At 35.7% G+C, this 22,554-nt stretch overlaps 1 protein-coding gene across 4 annotated transcripts in view; it reads left to right on the top strand.

The window, feature by feature from the left end:
* osbpl5 (oxysterol binding protein-like 5) overlaps positions 1 to 22,554 on the top strand; it is a 65,856-nt gene that overhangs the window by 11,919 nt on the left and 31,383 nt on the right. For 3 of the 4 annotated variants that reach the window (XM_048157652.1, XM_048157654.1, XM_048157651.1), the window contains exon 2: positions 21,383 to 21,539. In XM_048157652.1, the coding sequence (XP_048013609.1) occupies positions 21,404 to 21,539 (136 nt within the window). In that variant the 5' untranslated portion in view covers positions 21,383 to 21,403. Of the gene's footprint in view, positions 1 to 10,797; positions 10,856 to 21,382; positions 21,540 to 22,554 lie in introns of all 4 variants that reach the window. The other variant, XM_048157653.1, reaches the window with a different exon arrangement.

The following is a 22,554-nucleotide window of genomic DNA, read 5'->3' as shown; positions in this document are numbered from 1 at the left end:
TTTAATAGACCTAGAATAACTGTGTGATAGGTTAGTAGGCAGGGCTGTTGTCTTGATCCTTCAAGTTATATTGTATTTAAAAGAAAAGCTTACCCAAAAATAAGTATTCTATCATTTACTCACCCTCATGTCGTTCTGTGGAACACACACACAAAAATATATTTTGAAAAATGCCCTTGCAATGAGAGTCAATAGGGTCCAAAACAACACGGATTGGACCCTATTTACTTTTCTGTGAATTTACTTTTCTTCTGTAGATGAAGGGAGGTCATTTTTGGAATGAATAAATTATTTTTTGGAGGAACTATCCCTTTAATTAATAGGAGGTCTGTGGGTCACTTTTAATGTCCCAGATTTCCAAACTGATATTCTTAGATCATTTTTTTAAACAAACTTTGCATTGTAAAAATCTCAGATTGAATCATTACAACTAGCAGCTCACGAAAAAGGCCTCTACAGGGTTGACTTGGTTAATGATGGTATAGTGAGCTATTATTTGAGCAAACTATCACTTTGTAATGCGTTAATGGCAGTATTTTGGTGATGTTTTTTTATTGTAGGAAATGGAGGAAAACACCCCCATGTCATTAACAGCATTGTTGCTAATGCTATCAAGCAGTTCTCCAAGCCAACAATGACTGATTGGTTAGATCATTAAACCTCTGACTGTGACTATCCATTTGACCTTATTCTGAGTGAGTTAAAGGAATAGTTCACTCAACAATAAAAAAAAAAAAATGGTTTACTCAGCCATATACTGTTCCACTCCCATATGAATTTCTTTCTTCTTAGGAACACAAAAGGAGATATTTAGTAGAATGCTCAAGCTGCTCTTTTCCATAAAACAAAGTAGAACAGTGACTGCTGTTAAATTATAAAAAGAACAAAAGAAAACTATAGAAGTACTTAAAGGGTTAATTCCTCCCAAAATTTCTGTCATTAATTACTCACCCTCATGTCATTCCAAACGCGTAAGACCTTTGTATTATACAAATTAAGATATTTTGATGAAATCCAAGAGGTTTTTTTTATCCTCCATTCAAAGCAACGAAATCACCACATTCAATGTTCACAAAAGTAGTAAAAGGGTCATTGACGAATACGTTTTTTAAAAGTGAAAAAAAAAACAATGTAGATATAATTAATTTTGAAGTTTTGTTAAGTGTTAACAATGAAATTATATGGTTTTTATAATCAATTAAAACACAGCTTTTGTCATTTTTTACAAGATGGGCAAAATTTGTCCACCAAAAAAGTCATTCGGTTTAACCAAAATTTCGGTTTTGCCAAACGACACTTAGGTTATACCGAATGATGATATTTTCAAACAATGCTAACGGCTAATATCTAGCTATTATATATTATTTAGCTATTATATATTAATATCTAGCTAGCTAGCAAAAGGACAATCAAACAATTTATATTTAGTACAAGTTTTTAAAATATTACAACATTTTCCACGTTTTATAGCAGTTGTACGGAATGACCTGATGTTTCGGGATGTTTTTCAAATAGTGAGAGTTAGTTACTTTTCTTCATGATCATGTGGTCTTTTGCAGGTGTCTAAATGATGTAACATCCTGTCACATGATACTGACTGCATGACTTGATCCAAAATGGTCCCTTTATATTGGTTACTCCGAATGACATCAATGAAATTCATAATTTCCGGACATTCTTTCTCATAACAAAGCAACGACTTTTACACATATTTTTAATACCATTTTGCACTTTGTTGATATATGATGTTATAAAATCATGCCATAAAAATATATATATAATCACAAATTAAATGGCTGTATTGGCCTTTGGACGGTTAAACCAAGTGACCTTTTGACACTTCAAAATCTTTAAAATACCTTTATATGCAGCAAAATATAAACCTTTTGGATTCAATAAAAGAAATCTAGTTGTACTACCTTACATACTTTGGATGTCACATCTTTGTTTTTTATTTGGACAAAAAAATGACCCGTCATGTCATTGACCCAAAAACATCATTAAAATAGTCAACGTTACTACAGTGCTTCAACCTTAATGTTATGAAGCGACGAAAATACCTCTTGTGTGTAAAAACAAAACAAAAATAACGACTTTTATACTATTAAATTGTGTGCTATATTAATAGTACTTTTTCATTTCATCATCATCATCATTATCATCATTTTTTATTTTTTTTTTTTACTTGAGGACCATTGTTTACTACATGTATTGTAAAGAAAAAAAGCAGCTTGGAAATTCTTCAAAATGTTTTGTATTCCACAGAAGGAAGAATATTATCCAGGTTTGGATACTGTTCCTTACAAAATCGTTATTCGTAATGGTCGCTTTAGATTGACACCCATTGGAGGATCAGATACAAACAGTGTCAAGCCATGCAATGGTGACCAGGACAGATTGTTAAATGTGTACAGCTCATAATTCCACCTCCATTCCCATTCTAATTGAGTGTGTTCGCCCACAATACATTTTGGTTTTATCACACTTTAAGCTATATTAGCATTCTCTAAAACCCAATGACCATGTGTTAATTATTGCAGTCCAGAGCTGGTCTCTATTGACCATCATCAGTCAATAACCTCAGAGGACATCAGGACAGAAATAGACATATGCCTCTCTGGGAAAGGGAACTAAAGGTCAAAATCTCAATGCTTTTTCCATCATGTTAAAGATAGCCATCAGTGATCACATCCATTAGCATTTGCCCTCTTTCAAGTCAGATTATAAGTCATCACATTTTGGGTAATCCAACCTCTGCTTTAACAGTTGAGCTGGTATTTGCTGGATTATTCTATCAGCACTTGCACATTGCAAAATTCTAATATAAACCTAATGCTGCAAAAGGCTGTTCTTTTTCTCTAAGAATATCTGGAATTTGGTGTCTGAGTGTGCACATACTCCCTTGGACTCCATTCAAATTGCAGAACATTATCTTTTGGCAATTTCATGTCTTAGTGAGCCTATTAGTGTCACCGAAATGTTAAGAAACAGACGTTGTTGGGAGATTTTCTGCTAGAAAGCCATATTAGTCATACATGTCCGGGATATATTTCATCCCAAAACCAAAAGAAAGAACTAGGACATTTTATTTTATTTTATAGTTTTTTTTGTAACATTGTTTGAGGCATTATTTATTATATTACTTTAATTGATCACGATTAAGTACAATTCTCATTACAGTAATATGATAAAAAAAACAACAAATCATATTAATGTGAAAAAAATTGTATGTTATTTAAATGTAAAGTATTTCTAAAACATGGAAGTTTTAGTTGTACCTTTTATATATGCTGTTATAAATTTTTTTAAATGCAGCAAACAAATAAGATTTCCTATTTTCTTTATACAAAATATGTTTTCATATATATTTTTCTTTTTAATTTTAGGGGCATGTTTTCATGATTCACCACTAATGCAGCTTGTAACAGTAATAATGTAATACTTTATCCATATAATAATTATGGTAAGTAAATTAGAAATGATAAAAATGTAGTTGAAGTCTTCAGTGTTAGAAAAGCAGTTGTAGTTGGCAGCCATATTGTTTAAATCTTTTGTTATTTAATTTTTGTCTTATCAGTAGAATGTCGGAATGCACTGATAACATTCAAAGTAACTAAAGGTTGAAGAGTTTGAACAGGAAATGGAGTGAATGAACTAAAGGACCGTTTACACAACACCATTTTTAAACTAAAAACTGAAAACTTTTTAATGCGTTTTGGACATTCATTTAAACAACAACAGTGTTTTGGGGGCCTGAAAATGCAAACTTTTGAGAACAGCTTTCAAACTGCAAGTTTTTGAAAACGATAGCGTTATCGTTTCAGTGTAAACCACAAAAATGCAAATTTGTGAAAACTGTGACGTCATGCGTATGTGTATTACATGGGGCTCGGGACAATACATCGAATCTCGATTCGCGATACGAAGAGTCTGGAAGCGATTCTGATATTTTCCGATGTATCGCGATTCTCTCTCGAATCAATTCTGAGCTTAGTTTTTAAACAGCAGATGGCGCTACTATAAGTTACATGCTTTAGGAAACACTCGTACACTGCTTGCTTCCAGTTTCTTTACACACACCACTTAAACCTAAAATAATCATTCATAAAGTTTGAAAAGGTTGAAGTGAATTACAAATCTCATAGCATAAAAGCATTCTTACATGACTCAGCCAAACACATGAGCGCTGTCCAGCAGTCTTCCTCATGAGCGTTTGAGAGTGTGTGGTTAAAAACTAGCCTAGAGCGCCATCTGCTGTTAAAATAAAGCTCAGAATCGATTAGAGAGAGAAAATATCAGGATCGATCCAGATTAATTTGCCCTGTCCAAATATACACACCATTGCGGTTGACCACTTGTCTACTTACATGACGTATTTCCTGTAAGTGTTCAAGTGGGCGTGAAGACTGCAAGTATGTATAGAACTATTGATTACCCGATGGGACACACTTATAGGGCCCTATTTTAACGATCTGAAACGCAAGTGTCAAAGCGCGAAGCGCAAGTAACTTTGTGGGCGGGTCTCGGCGCTGTTGCTATTTTCCCGGCGGGATAAATGGCTCTTGCGCCTGGCGCAAATCTAAAATGGGTTGGTCTGAAGTAGCTTCATTATTCATAGGTGTGGTTTGGGCGTAACGTGAAATAAACCAATCAGAGTGTCATCTCCCATTCCCTTTAAGAGCGAGATGCGCTCGCGCCATGGCGGATTGCTATTTACATCAGTTAATATATATGTGTGTGTGTGTATTGGCACGATTGTTCAATTAATTAGCCAATTTCGTTCATCATTATAAGTAGTAATAGGCTGAATTGAAAATAGGTAGCCTAATTCTAATACACGCAATGACTATTCATCATTACATTTTTATATTTATGTACACAATAATATTCTTTTACACTGTAATCCTTTTGTTTTTAATATTTGGCATGTTTGTGTGATGCGCATCCCTGTGTGTAATAAGCAAAGTCAACGCGCACTGTGGACGCGCCCAGAGGCGCACTTTCTACCAACGCGCTCTAACAAAAAAATATTGCGCCATTGACTTTAGACCAGGTTTGTGTTGGTCTATGGCGCAGTCTATTTTCAGCTCCTTAAAATAGCAATGCGCCTGAACACACCTCCTTTTTTGCGCTGAACCGCCCAGGGAGCGCAAGTTCATTCACTAGTTTAGCGACGTGCTTCTGTGGAGGGAAAAGCGCGCTTTGCGCGGGTGCAAAATAGGAATGACACATGCGTCGGTGTACAAAGTCAATTGCGCTGGGTGCAAGATAGGGCCCATAGTGTTGCAAAAATTGCAAATGTTAACAGAGATTTTTTTAAATTATTATTTTCAACACTTTGCATTTTAAAATAAACTTCTAAATGCCTGTTCAGAATTCGCTATGTAACTAACAGAAGACACAATATTAAAAATGTGGTGCTTCTAATTAAGTAATAAAAAGCAGTCGCAAAAGATGTACAAAATACACATAGCCTACTCATCTTTGTACCAATAAAATGTGCAACACTTTAAGTTTTACTACCAAATTATATGTAATATCTAATTAATTTAACTTTGAATTTAACGTTTTCACTGACATCTCGTGATTTCAGGGCACGCAAGTTCCCGAACATAATGCATGATGGGACACGCTTAGCTCCGAAGCAGTATTTGAGATAGTGTTGGTTTAGTGTGCTTTAAGGGCACTGCACTTTGGCATTTTTAAGACATAGGACAGTCTTGCGCACTTCCTGACACCTGCACGCGCCCTCAAGTGGCCAAGGCCGCAAGTGTGGGTATTATCGTCCCAGCCCTAGTATTGCGTGTGTTTAGTCTACAGGTGCATAGTGTTTCTTTACAAAATGACATCGCCATCTACTGGCCTGGCAGCATATTACAGCGTTTTTAGTAATTTTTGCGGATCCCTGTGAACGGGGATTGTTTTGACGTCTGTACACGTACTTGTCGTCTGTACATAAAAAAAAAAAGGAAAAACTGTTTCATATTTAGTACATCGTTGTCATGTAAACGTACCCTAAAATACACTGAATGGTACTGGAAATTTGAAGGGTATTCAGGCTCTATAATCCAGACGTTTGTAATTAGATGTTGATTATGTTTAACACAGCCCTTGATTGCAATTAGTGCTGATGGGAATATAAACAGGAAGGAACAGAAGAAACAAGGTGTAATTTTGAAAACCTCAAAAAGCTGCAGAAATTAGGCTATGTGGGGTGGTGGGAGAGGGAGGGAGATCTTTTACGGAAGTCTTTGAATTCTCATTCATTTGCTTTGACCTACATAAGACGCATTAAAGTCTGTGTTAAATGGAGTGTGTGATGTGATGTAGGGTTATGATGGAAAAACACAACCTGCTCAAAATAGTGCTGAGGTACAGACATGGCACCATTAGCTGGGCTCTAATGCATCACACGCCAATGAATAAATAAAACTCGTAGGCTAAAGCTCTACCTCACTAGTGGACACAGTGGTCCTAGTATAAATATAGACTTTAGAGCTTGTTTAGTTTTTCTCAATATCTCAAAGGAATAGTTCACCCAAAAATCTTGTCATTATTTACTCTCCCTCATGTCAATCCAAACCTGTTTCCCTAAACTTTCTTCATTCTGTGGATCACAAAATGAGAAATGTTGAGGAATGTACTGGTCCATGCAGTTATAATGAATGGGGACGGGAGCTTTCGAGCTTCAATAAAAGACATGAAAGTATCATAAAAGTAGTTCATATGACTATATTTCTAGTTTTCTGAAGCTGTATGATAAGTTTTTGTTAGAAAAGACAGAAATTTAAGTCATTATTCACTGAAAATCTTGAGAGTAGTTGTAATGTCAAATTTTTTTGAGTCAGTTTTGTTCAATGAATCATTTGTTTTGGTTTACAGAACCAGCCTGAATGATTCATTCAGGATTTAGACTTTAAAGTCGGCATGAAATCAAAATTGACCCTATTTACTTTGTTAGTGCATATTACTAGTCTTGTGGTGAGCAATTAATCCGTGCAAGTTAATACACCGAAAAAAATAGTTTGTCACGGTAATCTTTAATCAAAATCTGAAAAGTTACTTCCGGTCTGGAATGGCGTTCCTTCTCTGATGACATCAGTTTGACGACTTGGGTTGAACATGCTAAAGTAAGTAGTGCTAAAGTAAAACTCTGCCCTCTATTTAATATTCCGTTTCACTTGAAAATACGTCCCAACACTGTAGAAAAGACGTTTGCAACTTCCGGTTCACGGGGACTTTAACAAACTAGAATTTCAAATGGCAGCGGCTATTTGCACTAAGTGAAAATTACAATGTATTGTATTTACGCTAAGTGACAATAGCAGCATTTTCTTAGTGATATGATTTACACTCTGTGAAAATAGCGATAGATTCTGTTTACACCATGTAAAAGTATCAGTTCTTTGTAATAAGAGTAAATAGCAATCTATACTTCATATTAGCAGATACTATTTGCACCTCAGTACTTTTGTACATTAACAGATGCAATAATATTATAGAGTGTAAATTATTATATTAAAATTATTAAATGGATGCTGCCTTATTGGGAGAATAAAAACCCTCCCTACACCTTCCCCTAACCCTACCCGATAAATACTTTTAATATTATTAAACATTCACAGTTTTTTTCCACTTTTAGAACATTATTTCATTTTTATTAAAAATAAATGCGAGCTCAGCTAAAGGCGGATTTGAACCCACGCAATTGCGTTAAAAGCCAGGTCTCGCTACTGCTGTGCCACTGAAGATGTTGAATTCTTTGCGTCTTTTTTATAAAACTTGAGTGGTCCAAACAAACATTGCTGGGTGGAGCTAGTAGCGTTTGCCAACAAGGGACGCTATTTGCACTTAGTGTAAATAGACACGCCGATATCAAATTGAGGGGGTTAACAAAAAAAAAAAAAGGAATCATACTGGTTAGGAGCAATATGAAGGTTAGTGAATAATGACATTTTTAAGTAAACTATTTCTTTAATAATTTTCAAACCTGGCTTTCTTTCCAGGCCTCATAGTTTACTCAAAAATGAAAATTCTGTCATCACTTACTCACCCTCAAGTTTTTCCAAACCAAAAGTTTATTTCTTCTGCTAAACACAAAAGAAGATATTTTTTTTTATTTTTTTGGGTGAACTATCCCTATAAGAATGTTTTTTTTTTTTTTTTTTGTGGCAATGTAGTCACAGCATTCAAGGGTTACCCTGGCCTTCAAGAACAACATTTGCTCAGTCCCTTTAGTGGTTGTGTCCCTGAATAGCACACAATCAAGCCTCTCAAGAAACCGTAATTGCTGCTTCTCAGACAAGAAAGTCAGACTGAGCACTGTCAGCCTCCAAGATGAAGGTACAATCTAGCTCTGAGTGACCTTGTTATTGGTCATGGTCGCCCATGAGGCAGAACTCATCATTAGTGGAGCTGAGAGCGCAGGGGCCATGCTGTCATTCTATTTAAAGAGACTGCTCAGTGAGAAGCCAGTGTTTTTAGACTTTCCCCTTGTGAGGGCCCAAAAATACCTCCCTGATCTCCATTTAGCACACTTGAGAACTTTTAGATTCAAACTTCAGTCAGACTTAACACTTATATGCAGGTATCAGCTTGTCAGGTGTATGTCTTAAGCCAGTTTAACCAGTTTAAAATTATGATGGGTTAGGATTTTTACATTTTTTTTAAGGCAGTGGCTGTTTGCACTCAGGGTAAATAGTTGTTAGATGCTATTTATCCTTTATAAAGATACTATTTGCACCTTAGTGTACTGTAGTATATAATAAAATGGTGCAATAATAACAGCATATTCAGTGTATACAGTTATATTTATTAAAATCCTAAATAGATCCTGCTTTAATGGAACAGTACTAGTCCCTGTCACTAATGCTCCCCTACATCTACCCCTAATCCTACCTGTTAAACACTTTATTCCCACTATTAAATATCCGTTAGGCACTTTATTTCCACTTTTCGAATATTTTCTTATTTTTTATTTAAAGTAAACCCCTCTCCGAGCTGATATGCAATGGGAAAAGGTAGAAGAATGAGTTCGGAAAAAGGTGTATTCGAACTCGGGTCAGTCTGTTAGCAGTGGGATTTTTTTTGTAATTATGTCTGGCTCAGTCAGACAGTGGTGGGCGGAGTTAATGTAAATAGCCTCTGCCAACAAGGCAGCCTATTTGCACTTGTTGTAAATATATACTCCATTTTTTTTTTTTTTTTTTTTGTTGTAAGAAACCCAACACCTTGCCCTGGTTGTTGGAATAGTTTCCGCTCATTCTAACAATTTTTGTAATGTGATTTACAGGATGTATAATGACTTTAATATGTAAAGTCAGGAATTGTGAAAATTGGTCAATACATTGGTCAGTAAATTTATGCTATTTTTGTCTATCAGTTTATTTAAAAATAAATACATTAAAAATGCAATTCACACATCAACTTGAATATGTTTTAGATTTCTGTTTAAAATATTTTTTTTTTTTTTTTTTTTAGAGGTGCAAAAAGCCAAAATGTCAGGCTGGTACAACTGTCCTGATATCATAATGAAGAAAAAAATGTAATTAAAAGAATGAAAATCTTAAAAATGAAATATCCTATTATTAATTATTAGAAAAAGAGATATTTTAACAAAACTACTTTGTTGTTTATTCTTATTTGAAAAAAATATATATACAAACAAGCGAAAAAACTGATATCATCAGTATTTTAATGTAAATTTTTAAGTACTTAAGTATCTGTACTTTATTTTTTTTATCTGTAAAGTATTTTTATCTTGGAAAACTTTAATGCACTATACTCCAAAGCATAATATGTGATTTTTACTCCACTACATTTCATAAAAACATATTGTTCCTCATTATTTTTAACTGAGTATTTATAGTGTTTTTTATTTAGTTAAATTGTATGTTATATATTTTATTAGGGTATCTGTACTTTTACTCAAGTGCTTGATTTGTGTACTTCACCCACCACTGGATATCATAGAGATGACAACTGTAGACCCATGTGACTGTGTGTCAAGGTCAAAAAGTATCTTAAAATATCAGATATTTCCAGGTTAGGTAAGGTTGTAAAATGTCATTTGGTGTGACTCCCCAAAAGTATAATAATTCATGATAGTTGGCACAAATAAAGGTTAAAGGAAGAAGTATTAGTGATGTGAAAAGGAAAGTCGTTTAAAAGGCGGAGCAAGCTATTACATTTTGATAAAAGATCATGAATGTTGGTAGATTAATCATGTGCATAGATTAATCATGCACAATAATACCAGGAATGTGTATTAAGGAAATAAACAGGATCAGTTTAATTACATATTGATTTATTGTCAGTCCATTCACTATTTAACCAACCACAAAATCCGCTTGTAACTAAGTCTCCATTGTTTATTTATGTTTCATCAGTCCCACGTGTTTCTTTCTACTTCAGTGGAAGCTTTGGTTGGTGAAAATGAGGTCACCATGCGATATATGTCAGAGACCTTGTCTCGTGAGATACGCCATGCTCTGTCTGCTGTTCTGGTGCCAACAGTAGTAAATAGGTCATATGGCCAGGCCTTAATTCCAGTTCTAGGAGTTGGATTAAAAGCCCACTAAGGGTGGAGATTAGCTGAACCCAGCAGGCGTGAAGTCCGTCTGTACACTGGGCAGTCCAGTGATCCACAGACAGACATTCACTCGGTTGTCAAAAAGGATCATGTCACAAAGCTAATGGATATTGGATAGGTGAAAACATGGGGTAAAACCCTATTAAAATGGGGCAGAGGCAGCTAGATGAGAGAAAAGTTAGTTACTGTTGTTTTTGTTTCTGTAGCTCTCATCTATTGTGCTTTTACAGAAGTCCAACTGGGGAAGTTCCAATTTATGAGTTGGTAAGTCGTAATCCACCCATTCCCTCTCATTAATTCATATTTTCAGTGCTGTTCATGTTAGTTCAACTTGTAAATATGATCTTTCCAACATGACCATACCTGTTAAAAAATCCTGTTTTTAGCCAATGGATATTTTAATAGGATCTGTAATTTAGACAAAAATGCAATGAAGTGATGAAATTTGCTATAGGTAACAATTAATAAGATCCTGGTGGATGAGTGATGATCTTCCAGCGCTGTTTCAGCTGTGTGCTCCTATTCTATGGCACACAATAAATCAAGACCTGTCAATCTGAGTGATTGATCCAATCCAAGTGCTCTCCAGCTGTTAAACAGTGTCCAATTGGACACATCGTCCCTACCCACCATATAAAAAGATCCAGTTTCTATTGATTGGACTGCAACATGATCAAGACATGATCAGATCCCAGAAGTCCTATAGCTTTAGCCAAGCAGCATGTCATGTCACTCCGTGATGATTTTCTCAAGATCTATGCATCATGCAAATGCCTCATCTGTATACTGTTTACATGCATGTTGGTGGCAACTTTTTACGTTTTTTCATCATCAAAATTGCGATAGGTTTGTGAGATCGGCCAAATGTAGTGACTTCTGATTGAGTCTTAATAAGATATGTCAACATTTAAACCGCTTTAAAGTGTTTTTGTAACATTTGTATTGTTAGATATTCCACTATGTTGGAACTCAATATTGAGTATAAGTACTTACTTACATTTGAAAGTGTAATCCGTCACCAGCACGCAGTGAATCTTGGGATAGTCTGAGCCATCAATATGTTCATGGCCCGGGAAATGAAAGACACATTTCAAGGCCACATGTGAAGGAGCCCTTAGAATTGGGACAGCCTTCATTGCACCAGAATGTTGCATTCAGTCTTCAAATGCAGCCTTCGAAAGATGCAGCCTCTGATTTAATGTCTGGTATTGTTTGTGTTAACACCAGTTTTCTACTTAAGATCCTATTGTTAAGTGTTTAATAAATAGTATTTTTATTATTCCTTGTCCGTTTCCTGAGCAACCCATGACAGAATGTTTATTACAATACAATTTTATTGGTGCATATAAATAAAAAAAATCTTATTTTCATTAAGTGGAACTGTGTTGAAGACATGCTTTGATTATTTTTGTATAGATTTTTCACCATTCACTAATAATTGTGCGGATTATTAGTATTTACAGGAGAACTGCTCATGAAAATGTATGCCTGCTGTAATTAACAAAAGATGAACGCACATGAATTTGCTCTTCATTCTAATGTTAATGAATTTGGAGTATTATAAATGAGCAACTGCATTCCATTTGCATAAAACAAATGACTAAATGACCAAATTACCAAACCATCTCTATATAAGGGCTTTTATGCACAACCTTTCAATAACAGCAAGCAGTGTTGTGGAAAGTTACTTTTAAAAGTAATGCATTACAATATTGCGTTACTCTAGGGCTGGACGATATGGCCAAAATTTATATCACGATATAATTCTTAATTTCGGTCGATACGATATAATTCGGATATCGATATGAACTATATAATAGCCTCAGAAAAACTGCCAAGAATGGCCACAACGGATGTCTGTACCTACAACCGTCTGAAAAATTAATTTGCCAAATCTATGAAATCTCTTCCTATAAAACTATATAATATTTTAGAAATAAAAACAGTACAAATAAATTTATGTTCAGCTTTTATTTGTATTTAGCCTTCATACAAACATAAAAATAAACATAAGACTCACTCATTTTTTAGTAATATTAATATCTTTAACATTAAACTATAACGTAGGCTGATTTTATTATTCTTAAAGGGTCATGAAACCCCAAAACACTTTTGAGATGTAAACAGGTATAGGCTGCACATCATTGAAAACACTAAAGGTACTCAATGTTATTAATAAGTGAAAAATAGTTATTTTTGCATTTTTCAGAGCAATTTCTGTCTTCCTGTTTGAAAAGCTGAGTCGGAGCAACGTCACAAAATCTCACGTAATCGTGTACTTTCGGCCCAAGTATGGGCATGGTCGAACATGCTGACGTAGACCGTTTCGAGCGAATCTTGACATATATATTCATGACATAAAGCTCATTTAATCCAATCACTGCGCTGTAGTATGCATACGATTATAATTGCGGTATTATGCATGAGGAAGCATCACTTCTCTCGCCTCGGTCTGTTGTCATTCAGAGACATCGTTGGTGTTTGTTTCCTCAGTGCCACAACACAATATGTTTTCCTGAGACGCGACCAGAGCAGAGGTTTGTGTGCATGTGGATTGTTTTGCTGTAATCTACAGCACAAATGGAAAATATGTTCGCATGAGATCGCATTACAGCGGAGAATTCAAATATCACAAGTGCTGTTCATTCACCTCTGCCTGCTCTAGCTGCGTTCAAACACGCGAGCCATAGGCTGTTTACCTCAGCACAGCACGTGTGTTGTTTGTATTTTGCTCGCGATGCGGTCAGAACTGGAGTTTGAATACGAACACATGAAAAATATGATTGTTTTTATGATATACAGGCGGAGCGCGCATATTCTCGGTTTCAGCGCGGAGCTCCGCGATGAGTTTAATAACACTAGCCACGTGACACATAGCTCATACAGAATAAAGTATCCGTGTTTAAAGTTTTTATTTCACACATTCTCCTGCACCAAACATTAACCAGCACGGTGTAGGTATGCACACATATTTTCATCAAGTTGTGGAAGCTTGTTCCGTCACATTTGCATCAGGTGTACTCATTTTGTAAAACTTGCAGCGTTCGCGTTTGGTTTGATCCAACTGCAGAGCACTGGCTGGTGGTTGCGTTGTCTCTGTGGTGTACGTCATCACACAAATAGCCAATCACGTTCTGCTCTTTCTAACAGCTGCGCCTGAAGTCAGTGAGAAATGCTGTAATGTATATATCGAAATACCGGAAATGTGTTTAAAAATCATATCACCGTTATCAAAAAAAAAAATATTGCAATATATATTGATATTGAATTATTGTCCAGCCCTACGTTACTCCCTAAAAAGTAATGCCATACATTACTTTTGCATTACTTTTTCTCATCTGGGCTGGGCTTGCTTGTTTGTTTGTTTTTTAATAACAACAAAAAAGTTCTATTTTTGGCAAATGTTAAGGCTCTTTCATACCAAAAGTGAAATGAATACGCCTCAGGCTGAAGAAAATGCATATTTACTCCTGTACAGTAGAGGGCGCAGCTCAGACTAACCATTTAGCTGTGCTGCCATATGGGATTAAATTCCCGCCAATAGTATTGCAGTCACGGATCAAAAAATAATAACCGTGAATCAAAAATTTAAAGACACATGTAAAAATATATAGCACAAACTTAAAAAAATATTGCTAAATGATCAGAATGGCAAAGAACTTGGTCACTGATCAAAATATAACAAGCGTGAATATAAAAATTAAAAGCGTATTTAAAAAAATAACAAGCATGAATCAACTTAAACACAAACTTTAAACACATTAAAAATTATATTGCACAAATCTTAAACTTGTGTTTGGCTGGGCTTAAGCGTAACCATTGGTCCACTAGTTCTCGATTGACAGCTCCTCCTCTAGCCAATCAATGGAAGAGAGGGAGATGACATCACTTCAATGCGACTCACGGCTGATGCTCACAGTCATACAGGGGAAGATAACCGTCACAGCTGGCAATTTCCAAACTGGGGTAAAATCTTCTGTGGCAGGACACCATTATACTGTATATTTGCCTGTCACCGGTATATACATCTATCTGGACAATCTTTTATTGTTAAATTCACCATCCTAACGACAACCTGTCACAGTTGTGCCTGTCTGACGATCCATCACTGTTATATTCACCTTTAATGCATCTAGCACTGGACCTGACACCGCAAAACACAACTGCCACTATGCAGCGGCCTCAACGTCACTTTTATGTGTGCCTGGCTCGTCTATACCTGTTATATTACAGTTAGATATTTTTAGTATTCATACAATAATAATAATATATTCTTACTTGTTGTCTCTTCAATTCATGTCTTTTGCACAAGAGAATATAACATACGAAGCCTACCTTACTAATATATTTGCTTGTGAATTACAGTTAAAGTGAGATATGTCATCGCAGTTGTTTAGATCATTGTATATTGCTCGTAATTGTAAACTGCCTGCATATTTTGTCATGTATTGTTTTCCTGTAAACAGATTTATAGATTTTGTCTTCCATGTACAGTATGTCATTGACAAGGGTGTTGGTTTATGAATTTTATCACATTTTAGCACCAGGATTCTAAAATTATAAAGTTAAGCAAGAGTGTTTTCCCTAATATTAGAGCGATTGTAAATGTTTACTGAGCTATTGTATAAATCAATATAGCAATAAGTTAATTTTGAGTGTATTTTTGCACTGTTTTGATGAAAGGAGTATCAAAACAAAGCCACAGCAGAACAGCGTTGCTTGTCTCTGAGCAACACAGCAGTGTTTTGTAATTGAATTCCCGATTTGAACAAGAAGTTTGAAAGAATGACTCGCTCGTAAAGACAGTAACTTGCTGCCACCTGCTGGCCCTTTAAATTCATATTTCCATAACATAGATGAGCAATGTCGGTCCTGGAGTGCAGAGTTTAGCTTCAACCCTAATCAAACACACCTGAACCAGCTAATCAGTGTTTTCAGGATTATTAAAGGTGCCCTAGAATTAAAAATTGATTTACCTTGGCATAGTTAAATAACAAGAGTACAGTACATGGAAATGATATACAGTGAATCTCAAACTCCATTGTTTCCTCCTTCTTATATAAATCTCATTTGTTTAAAAGACCTCCGAAGAACAGGCAAATCTCAACATAACACCGACTGTTACGTAACAGTCGGGATCATTAATATGTACGCCCCCAATATTTGCATATGCCAGCTCATGTTCAAGGCATTAAACAAGGGCAGCCAGTATTAATGTCTGGATCTGTGCACAGCTGAGTCATCAGACTAGGAAAGCAAGCAAGGACAATAGCGAAAAATGGCAAATGGAGCAATAATAACTGACATGATCCATGATAACATGATATTTTTAGTGATATTTGTAAACTGTCTTTCTAAATGTTTTGTTAGCATGTTGCTAATGTACTGTTAAATGTGGTTAAAGTTACCATCGTTTCTTACTGTATTCACGGAGACAAGAGCCGTTGTTATTTTCATTATTAAACACTTGCAGTCTGTATAATTCATAAACACAACTTCATTCTTTATAAATCTCTCCAACAGTGTAGCATTAGCCGTTAGCCACGGAGCATAGCCTCAAACTCATTCAGAATCAAATGTAAACATCCAAATAAATACCATACTCACATAATCCGATGTATGCATGCAGCATGCATGACGAACACTTTGTAAAGATCAATTTTGAGGGTTATATTAGCTGTGTGAACTTTGTTTTTGCAATGATAGAGTCAAGAGCTCGGGAGGGGGCGGAAAGCGCGAGCAATTAAAGGGGCCGCAGCCTGAATCGGCGCATTTCTAATTATGCCCCAAAATAGGCAGTTAAAAAAAATTAATTAAAAAAAATCTATGGGGTATTTTGAGCTGAAACTTCACAGACACATTCAGGGGACACCTTAGACTTATATTACATCTTGTGAAAAAACGTTCGATGGCACCTTTAATACAATAGACGCATGAGTTTTTTTTTTTTTTTTTTTTTTTTTTTTTAATTATCTGGGTTGGAGCTAAACTTTGCAGGACAGTGGAACTCCAGAACTGATGTTGCCTATCCCTGATCTATAATTTTGTTTTAAAGCTATATTTAAAACATTAATCTTATAGTATAGTGCATTTATGCAGTTATGTAAATAAACACAATAAGTGTGTGAATAAATCACTGCAAATCAAATCCACCTGGTTTCTGTAACTATCTCCTCTGTAGTAACTATCTCCTCTGTATCACCTATTGTAGTCAATGCAGAAATTATATATTCAGTCTTAGAATTCTGACAGGAGAGCTGTCAGTCTATAAATGTAAAAAAACGTAACTTGCGTTACTTATTTTAAAAAGTAACTTAGATATTTTGATGCAAATTGAAAAAGTAATGCGTTACTTTACTAGTTACTTGAAAAAGTAATCTGATTACATAACTTAAGTTACTTGTAATGCGTTACCCCCAAACACTTACGGGAAGCATATGATGCTCTCTAAAGGCGAAAGGTTATCATCCTCAAAACCAATTCAAACACAATAAACACCTTTTATAGAGGACAAGACATAGATACTACATTTTATCCAGAGGAACATTGTAATAAGAATCTGAACTAAAAAGTGTATAAGTGCAAAAGTGTTGTCGAACTTCACTCTGGTACTTTTACACTGCGATCCATTGAGTTGTCAAAGCCGCACTAGCTATGTCAACCTCTCTCTTTGTTAAGAAGCGATTAAAGATGTCAGCTGCCAGGATAAAGGGTTGTTTTCTTCTGAAATCTCAGTAGGGAGTGTTTTGAAGCTGCTGTGGAGTGCCAGACCTTAAATCAGAGTTGCCGGGTCACAGGAGGACGGACGCTCGGTAGGCTGTGCAGACGGTGGCTTGGCATCGCTCTAGTTGTTCTTCTCAGGTTTTTTTACCATTCATTTACTCAGCTCTGTTTAAAGATTACTAGAGTGGATCATAGTGCAGGCATGCAGGGTCAAAACGCTCATCAAATAACTATGGCTGCTGGTTATGAATGGAAACATCTAAACAATGGCTGTATGCTGTTTGCACGAATCAGGCGAACAAAGAACAGGCAGTTTTGCTCAGTAAATATAGAGTGACTTCAAGAGTGTCACAAGAAATGAATGGCTCGTCTGTAAAACTTCAGGCTGTTTTTGTATGAATAATGGCAGCGTATTATTTTCCTGGCACTTTTATTGCAAACCACCACTAGATCTCTCATATGCCAGCTTCTAATAATGTGCTTGCTCACCTCAATCTAAAATTGAATGTGGCATTTTGTTAAATTTAAAATTACAATCATTATTAACCGTGCCCCTTTCGATGTAGGAAGTGTCATATCAATAAATGAGCTTTTGAAACACTTAATAAGACCATGAAACACCCCTTGCTCCATCAGCCAGGCCTTTATGCCACACACAAAGACATTCGCAGTTGTCATTTAACATTAGAAACATGTCCTTTTTGTATTCAGGTTGGTTTAGAAAAAAAATGTTATACTAATTTCAAGAAAAGTCTACATTTAATGACTCTAAAAAATTAATGTGGTGTAACTATCAACATTAACATTAGAAACATGTCCTTTTGTATTCAAGTTGGTTTAGAAAAACTTTATACCAATTTGAAGAAAAGTCTACATTTAATGACTCTAAAAATGTCATGTGGTGTAACCATCAACATTATTTTCTAAAATGTATTTAAATATTTTAAAAGTAAAGTATTTTTTAAAGTATTAAAGTATTTTTTTTTAAATACCATGAATTAATTCATAAATTTCATGTTTAATAAGTTTTTTTTTTTCTTTTTCATTATGGTCATTAAGGGCAGTTATCACTTTATGCCCCACAAAATATCAAAACTGAATTGCATTTTGTTATGTATTTTTGAATAAATTATTAAATTGGACAAAAATCACATCACTGACCCTTATATGACCTTGAGCCATTCTGAAAGTTTTATGTGAGGATTGTTTTGTCCTTTTTGACAGCCTTTGTCTCATTCATTTCTATTTTATTGTTTTGTGTTCCAATGAGGAAAGAACATCAAATGAATTTGGAACGAGTAAACGATTTTCATTTTTAAATGAACAGTTCCTTTAACATTGAAAAAATTGTACACTTCACCTTTAAAGAGATCTCTTTTGTCATTTTCTTGCATATAAAAGGGCTTTTTCATTTTCTTTTTGCAGGTGTTATATTTGTTTAGTCTATTCAGGATGTGTTTTCGTCTCTCTGCTGCTCATAGTCTTATAAACAGAGCAAAACTGAACAGCAGCCAGATGCATGGCCAATTGAATCCATCCCGTCCTGCCCTCCAGCTGTGGCCCTGAGCTGTGATTGGTTCATTTGACTGCTTGGCCACATGCAGGGCGGGGTTCATTACCCTGCAGAGCTCTAGTGAGAGCAAGAGAGGTAGAGTGGGGTTTGTAACTGTGCACCTTAAAGACGGCGGCTCCCACACCCCCCGTCAGATCCACACTGCAGCAGAAAGACTATTTTTAGCTCCTTTTTATGAGAAGGAATGATGCTGGGAAACTTGATTCAGATGCTCTGCAACTAAAAGCCCATGCTGTTTAGACTTCCTCCTTTGATTAGTGTCATCTTATGTAACCTAAAACCTTTCATTTCACAACCCTAGAATTTGAACCTAATTATCTAAAAAATGCGTGTGGGTAATGTAGTGATTTAGTGAATATTTAAAGGTAAGGTATGTAGGTTTTTAGGGTATACGTATATAGTATATATTACTTACGTATATATATTAAGAAAAAAATTTTGGTTGATTTTGAAATTCATATATAGGGAGTGCAGAATTATTAGGCAAGTTGATTTTCTGATCATATTTTTTTCCCAAGCACATGTTTTTAATCATTTATAAGTGATATATAATTGTTCATGAAGGCTGGAAATGAAAAATGCCTTATATTCAGGTGTGCAGAATTATTAGGCAAGTTTTCTTTTACAGGCAAAATGAGCCAAAAAAGAGATTTAACTCAGACTGAAAAGTCAAAAATTATTAAATACTCATGAGAAGGACGCAATACTAATGCAATACTAGAAATTGCAAAGTTAAAGCATGACCAAGGGACAGCAAAATGCACATTGGGTCAGCGGGGTCAGACAAAAACAGGTGGAAAAGAAAAGACACGTTAACTGCAAAATAATTAAGAATTATGTGTGAAACCATCAGGAACCCTTTAGTCTCCAGCGCCACCATTTTCCAGAACTGCAACCTACCTGGAGTCTCCAGAAGTGCAAGGTCTCAGGATCTCAGAGACTTAGGTTAGCTAAAGAATCCTAAAAAATGACCCGCACTTGATAAGAATCACAAGCTGAAATGTTATAAAATACATGAAGACTGGGTTTTTATAGGCCTTATAAACCGACAGCTTGAGAGTGACTCCTGAAGGACCAGCACCACATCCTCTTGTACCACTGTTTGAAGAATTTATCTTCCAGAATCTGGCAGTAAGTTTTGGAAGATCATTTTTAGTCCATCTCTGCAAGACAGACATTTCAGGATAAGAGATGGACTAAAAGTGAACTCAAACACCTTACTGCCAGATTCTGGATAAATTCTTCAAACAGTGGTACAAGAGGATGTGGTGCTGGTCCATCAGGAGTCATTCTCAAGCTGTCTGTCTATAAGCCCTATTAAAACCCAGTCTTCATGTATTTTATAACACTTCAGCTTGTGATTCTTATCAAGTGCAGGTCATTTTTTAGGATTCTTTAGCTAACCTAAGTCTCTGAGATCCTAACACCTTGCACTTCTGGAGACTCCAGGTAGGTTGCAGCTCTGGAAAATGGTGGCGCTGGAGACTAAAGGGTTCCTGATGGTTTCACACTTAATTCTTCACCTTAATTCTTAATTATTTTGCAGTTAACATGTGTCTTTTCTTTTCCACCTGTTTTTGTCTGACCCCGCTGACCCAATGAGCATTTTGCTTTCCCTTGGTCATGCTTTAACTTTGCAATTTCTAGTATTGCATTAGTATTGCGTCCTTCTCATGAGTATTTAATAATTTTTGACTTTTCAGTCTGAGTTAAATCTCTTTTTTGGCTCATTTTGCCTGTAAAAGAAAACTTGCCTAATAATTCTGCACACCTGAATATAAGGCATTTTTCATTTCCAGCCTTCATGAACAATTATATATCACTTATAAATGATTAAAAACAATATTAATAGTAGTTATTAAGATTGATGTGGATTGGAATTGGTAAAATGTGCTTGGGAAAAAAATATGATCAGAAAATCAACTTGCCTAATAATTCTGCACTCCCTGTACACACGGATGGATGGATGGATGGATGGATGGATTAGGTTTATGAGATTCAGTACAGATTCAGTGAGTTTTTATCAGTAAAGGACTGGTTCAATCTGGTAACTTTTGAGGTTTTTTTTTTAATGATTATTTACATGAATAAGCTCATAAGAGTAATTTGCTAGGACAACACATTAGAAAGTGGTGTTTTCTTCCCATTATTTTGTTGTAGATGGCATTATTATCTTTCTCATTAGAATCAGTTCAGTTTGCAAACTCACATTTAAGAGTTCATCATAAAATATTTGTCAGCTGTTCTTCTCATTTAGCATCCATTTTTATGTTGCATAAGCTTTCTGGAACCATTTTCATCCAAGTTTGAGCGGATACATTTGCTCACACACTCCCACTTTACTTTGCTGATTATCTGTTACCTCTGTTAAGGGCTGCATGACACTGCAGCATTAACATTAATCTGTGTGTGTGTGTATGTGTGTGATGATCCATTAGTATTTCAGTGCAGTATGCTGCTACAAACTATAATGATATTCCTCCTTTCTCCTCCAGGTGGACAGACTGGCTGGCACAATGAAAGAGGAGAACTTGTTCCGCAGACGGTTCTCTCTCTGTCCCACAGCCACGTCACCTCCCAAGATCGACCCACGTGTACTGACCCGCAACCTGTCCTATGGAGGAGACCATGACCTGTACCCACTCAGCCCAGGTATCCATTCTATTCCTAAATGTGTGGAAGCACTAGCACAATCAGAGCAGGAGCTCTGATTCTAAGTCACTATGGTTATGGTAAATAGTTGTGTTAAAGAATTCAAGAGCTGCATGTTTTTCATCACAAATCCACATTCATAGTGCATTTGACTTCCTTCAAGGGATAGTTCACCCTAAAATGAAAATTCTGTCATCATTTACTCACACTTAAGTTGTTCCAAATCTGTATTAATTTCTCTCTTCTGCAGAACATAAAAGAAGATATTTTGAAGAATGCTGGTAACCAAACAGTTGATGGGCCCATTGACTTCCATAGTATTGTTTATTTTTCGTAATATATTCTTTTGTGTTCAGCAGAAGAAAGAAATTCATACAGGTTTGGAACAACTTGAGGGTGAATAAATGATGACAGAATTTTCAATTTGGGTTAACTATCCCTTTAATATTTCACATAGCAATGCCCTGGCAACCAACTAAAACACTCTGCATAGCAACTTGCTAAAAATGACTCAGAACACCTTTGCAATTGAATTGCAACACTCTGGCAACCTACTAAAACACTTTAAAACCTAATAGAAATGCACTAACAAACATTCAACACCTTAGCCGCATAACAATGCCCTGGCAACTACACAAAACACCCTACCAACTGTAAAGTAATGCACTAACAATAACCCAACAAAACAAAAAACCCTTGAGCAACTGCAGGGAAACCACCAAGAACATGCCAGGAATAGCATAGCAACATCCTGCAAACCACTCAGAAGACCTTAGCAACCATATGAGAATGCCCAGACAACCACCAGGAACACTTTAGGAATTTCATAGCACTATGCTACAAACCACCAAAAACACCTTAGCAATCACATAGCAACATCCTGGCAACCACCCAAAACACCTTAACAGAACCCTGATGTAGATGTAGTCACACACCATCACCCTGGCAACATCTTAGAACAATTTAGCAACTGCATAGCAATGTCCTAGCAACCACCTAGAACCCTCTAGAAATT

Source organism: Megalobrama amblycephala, linkage group LG15 (genome assembly GCF_018812025.1).
Source record: "Megalobrama amblycephala isolate DHTTF-2021 linkage group LG15, ASM1881202v1, whole genome shotgun sequence".
Classification (NCBI taxonomy): domain Eukaryota; kingdom Metazoa; phylum Chordata; class Actinopteri; order Cypriniformes; family Xenocyprididae; genus Megalobrama; species Megalobrama amblycephala.
This window is presented reverse-complemented; position numbering and strand designations above follow the sequence as displayed.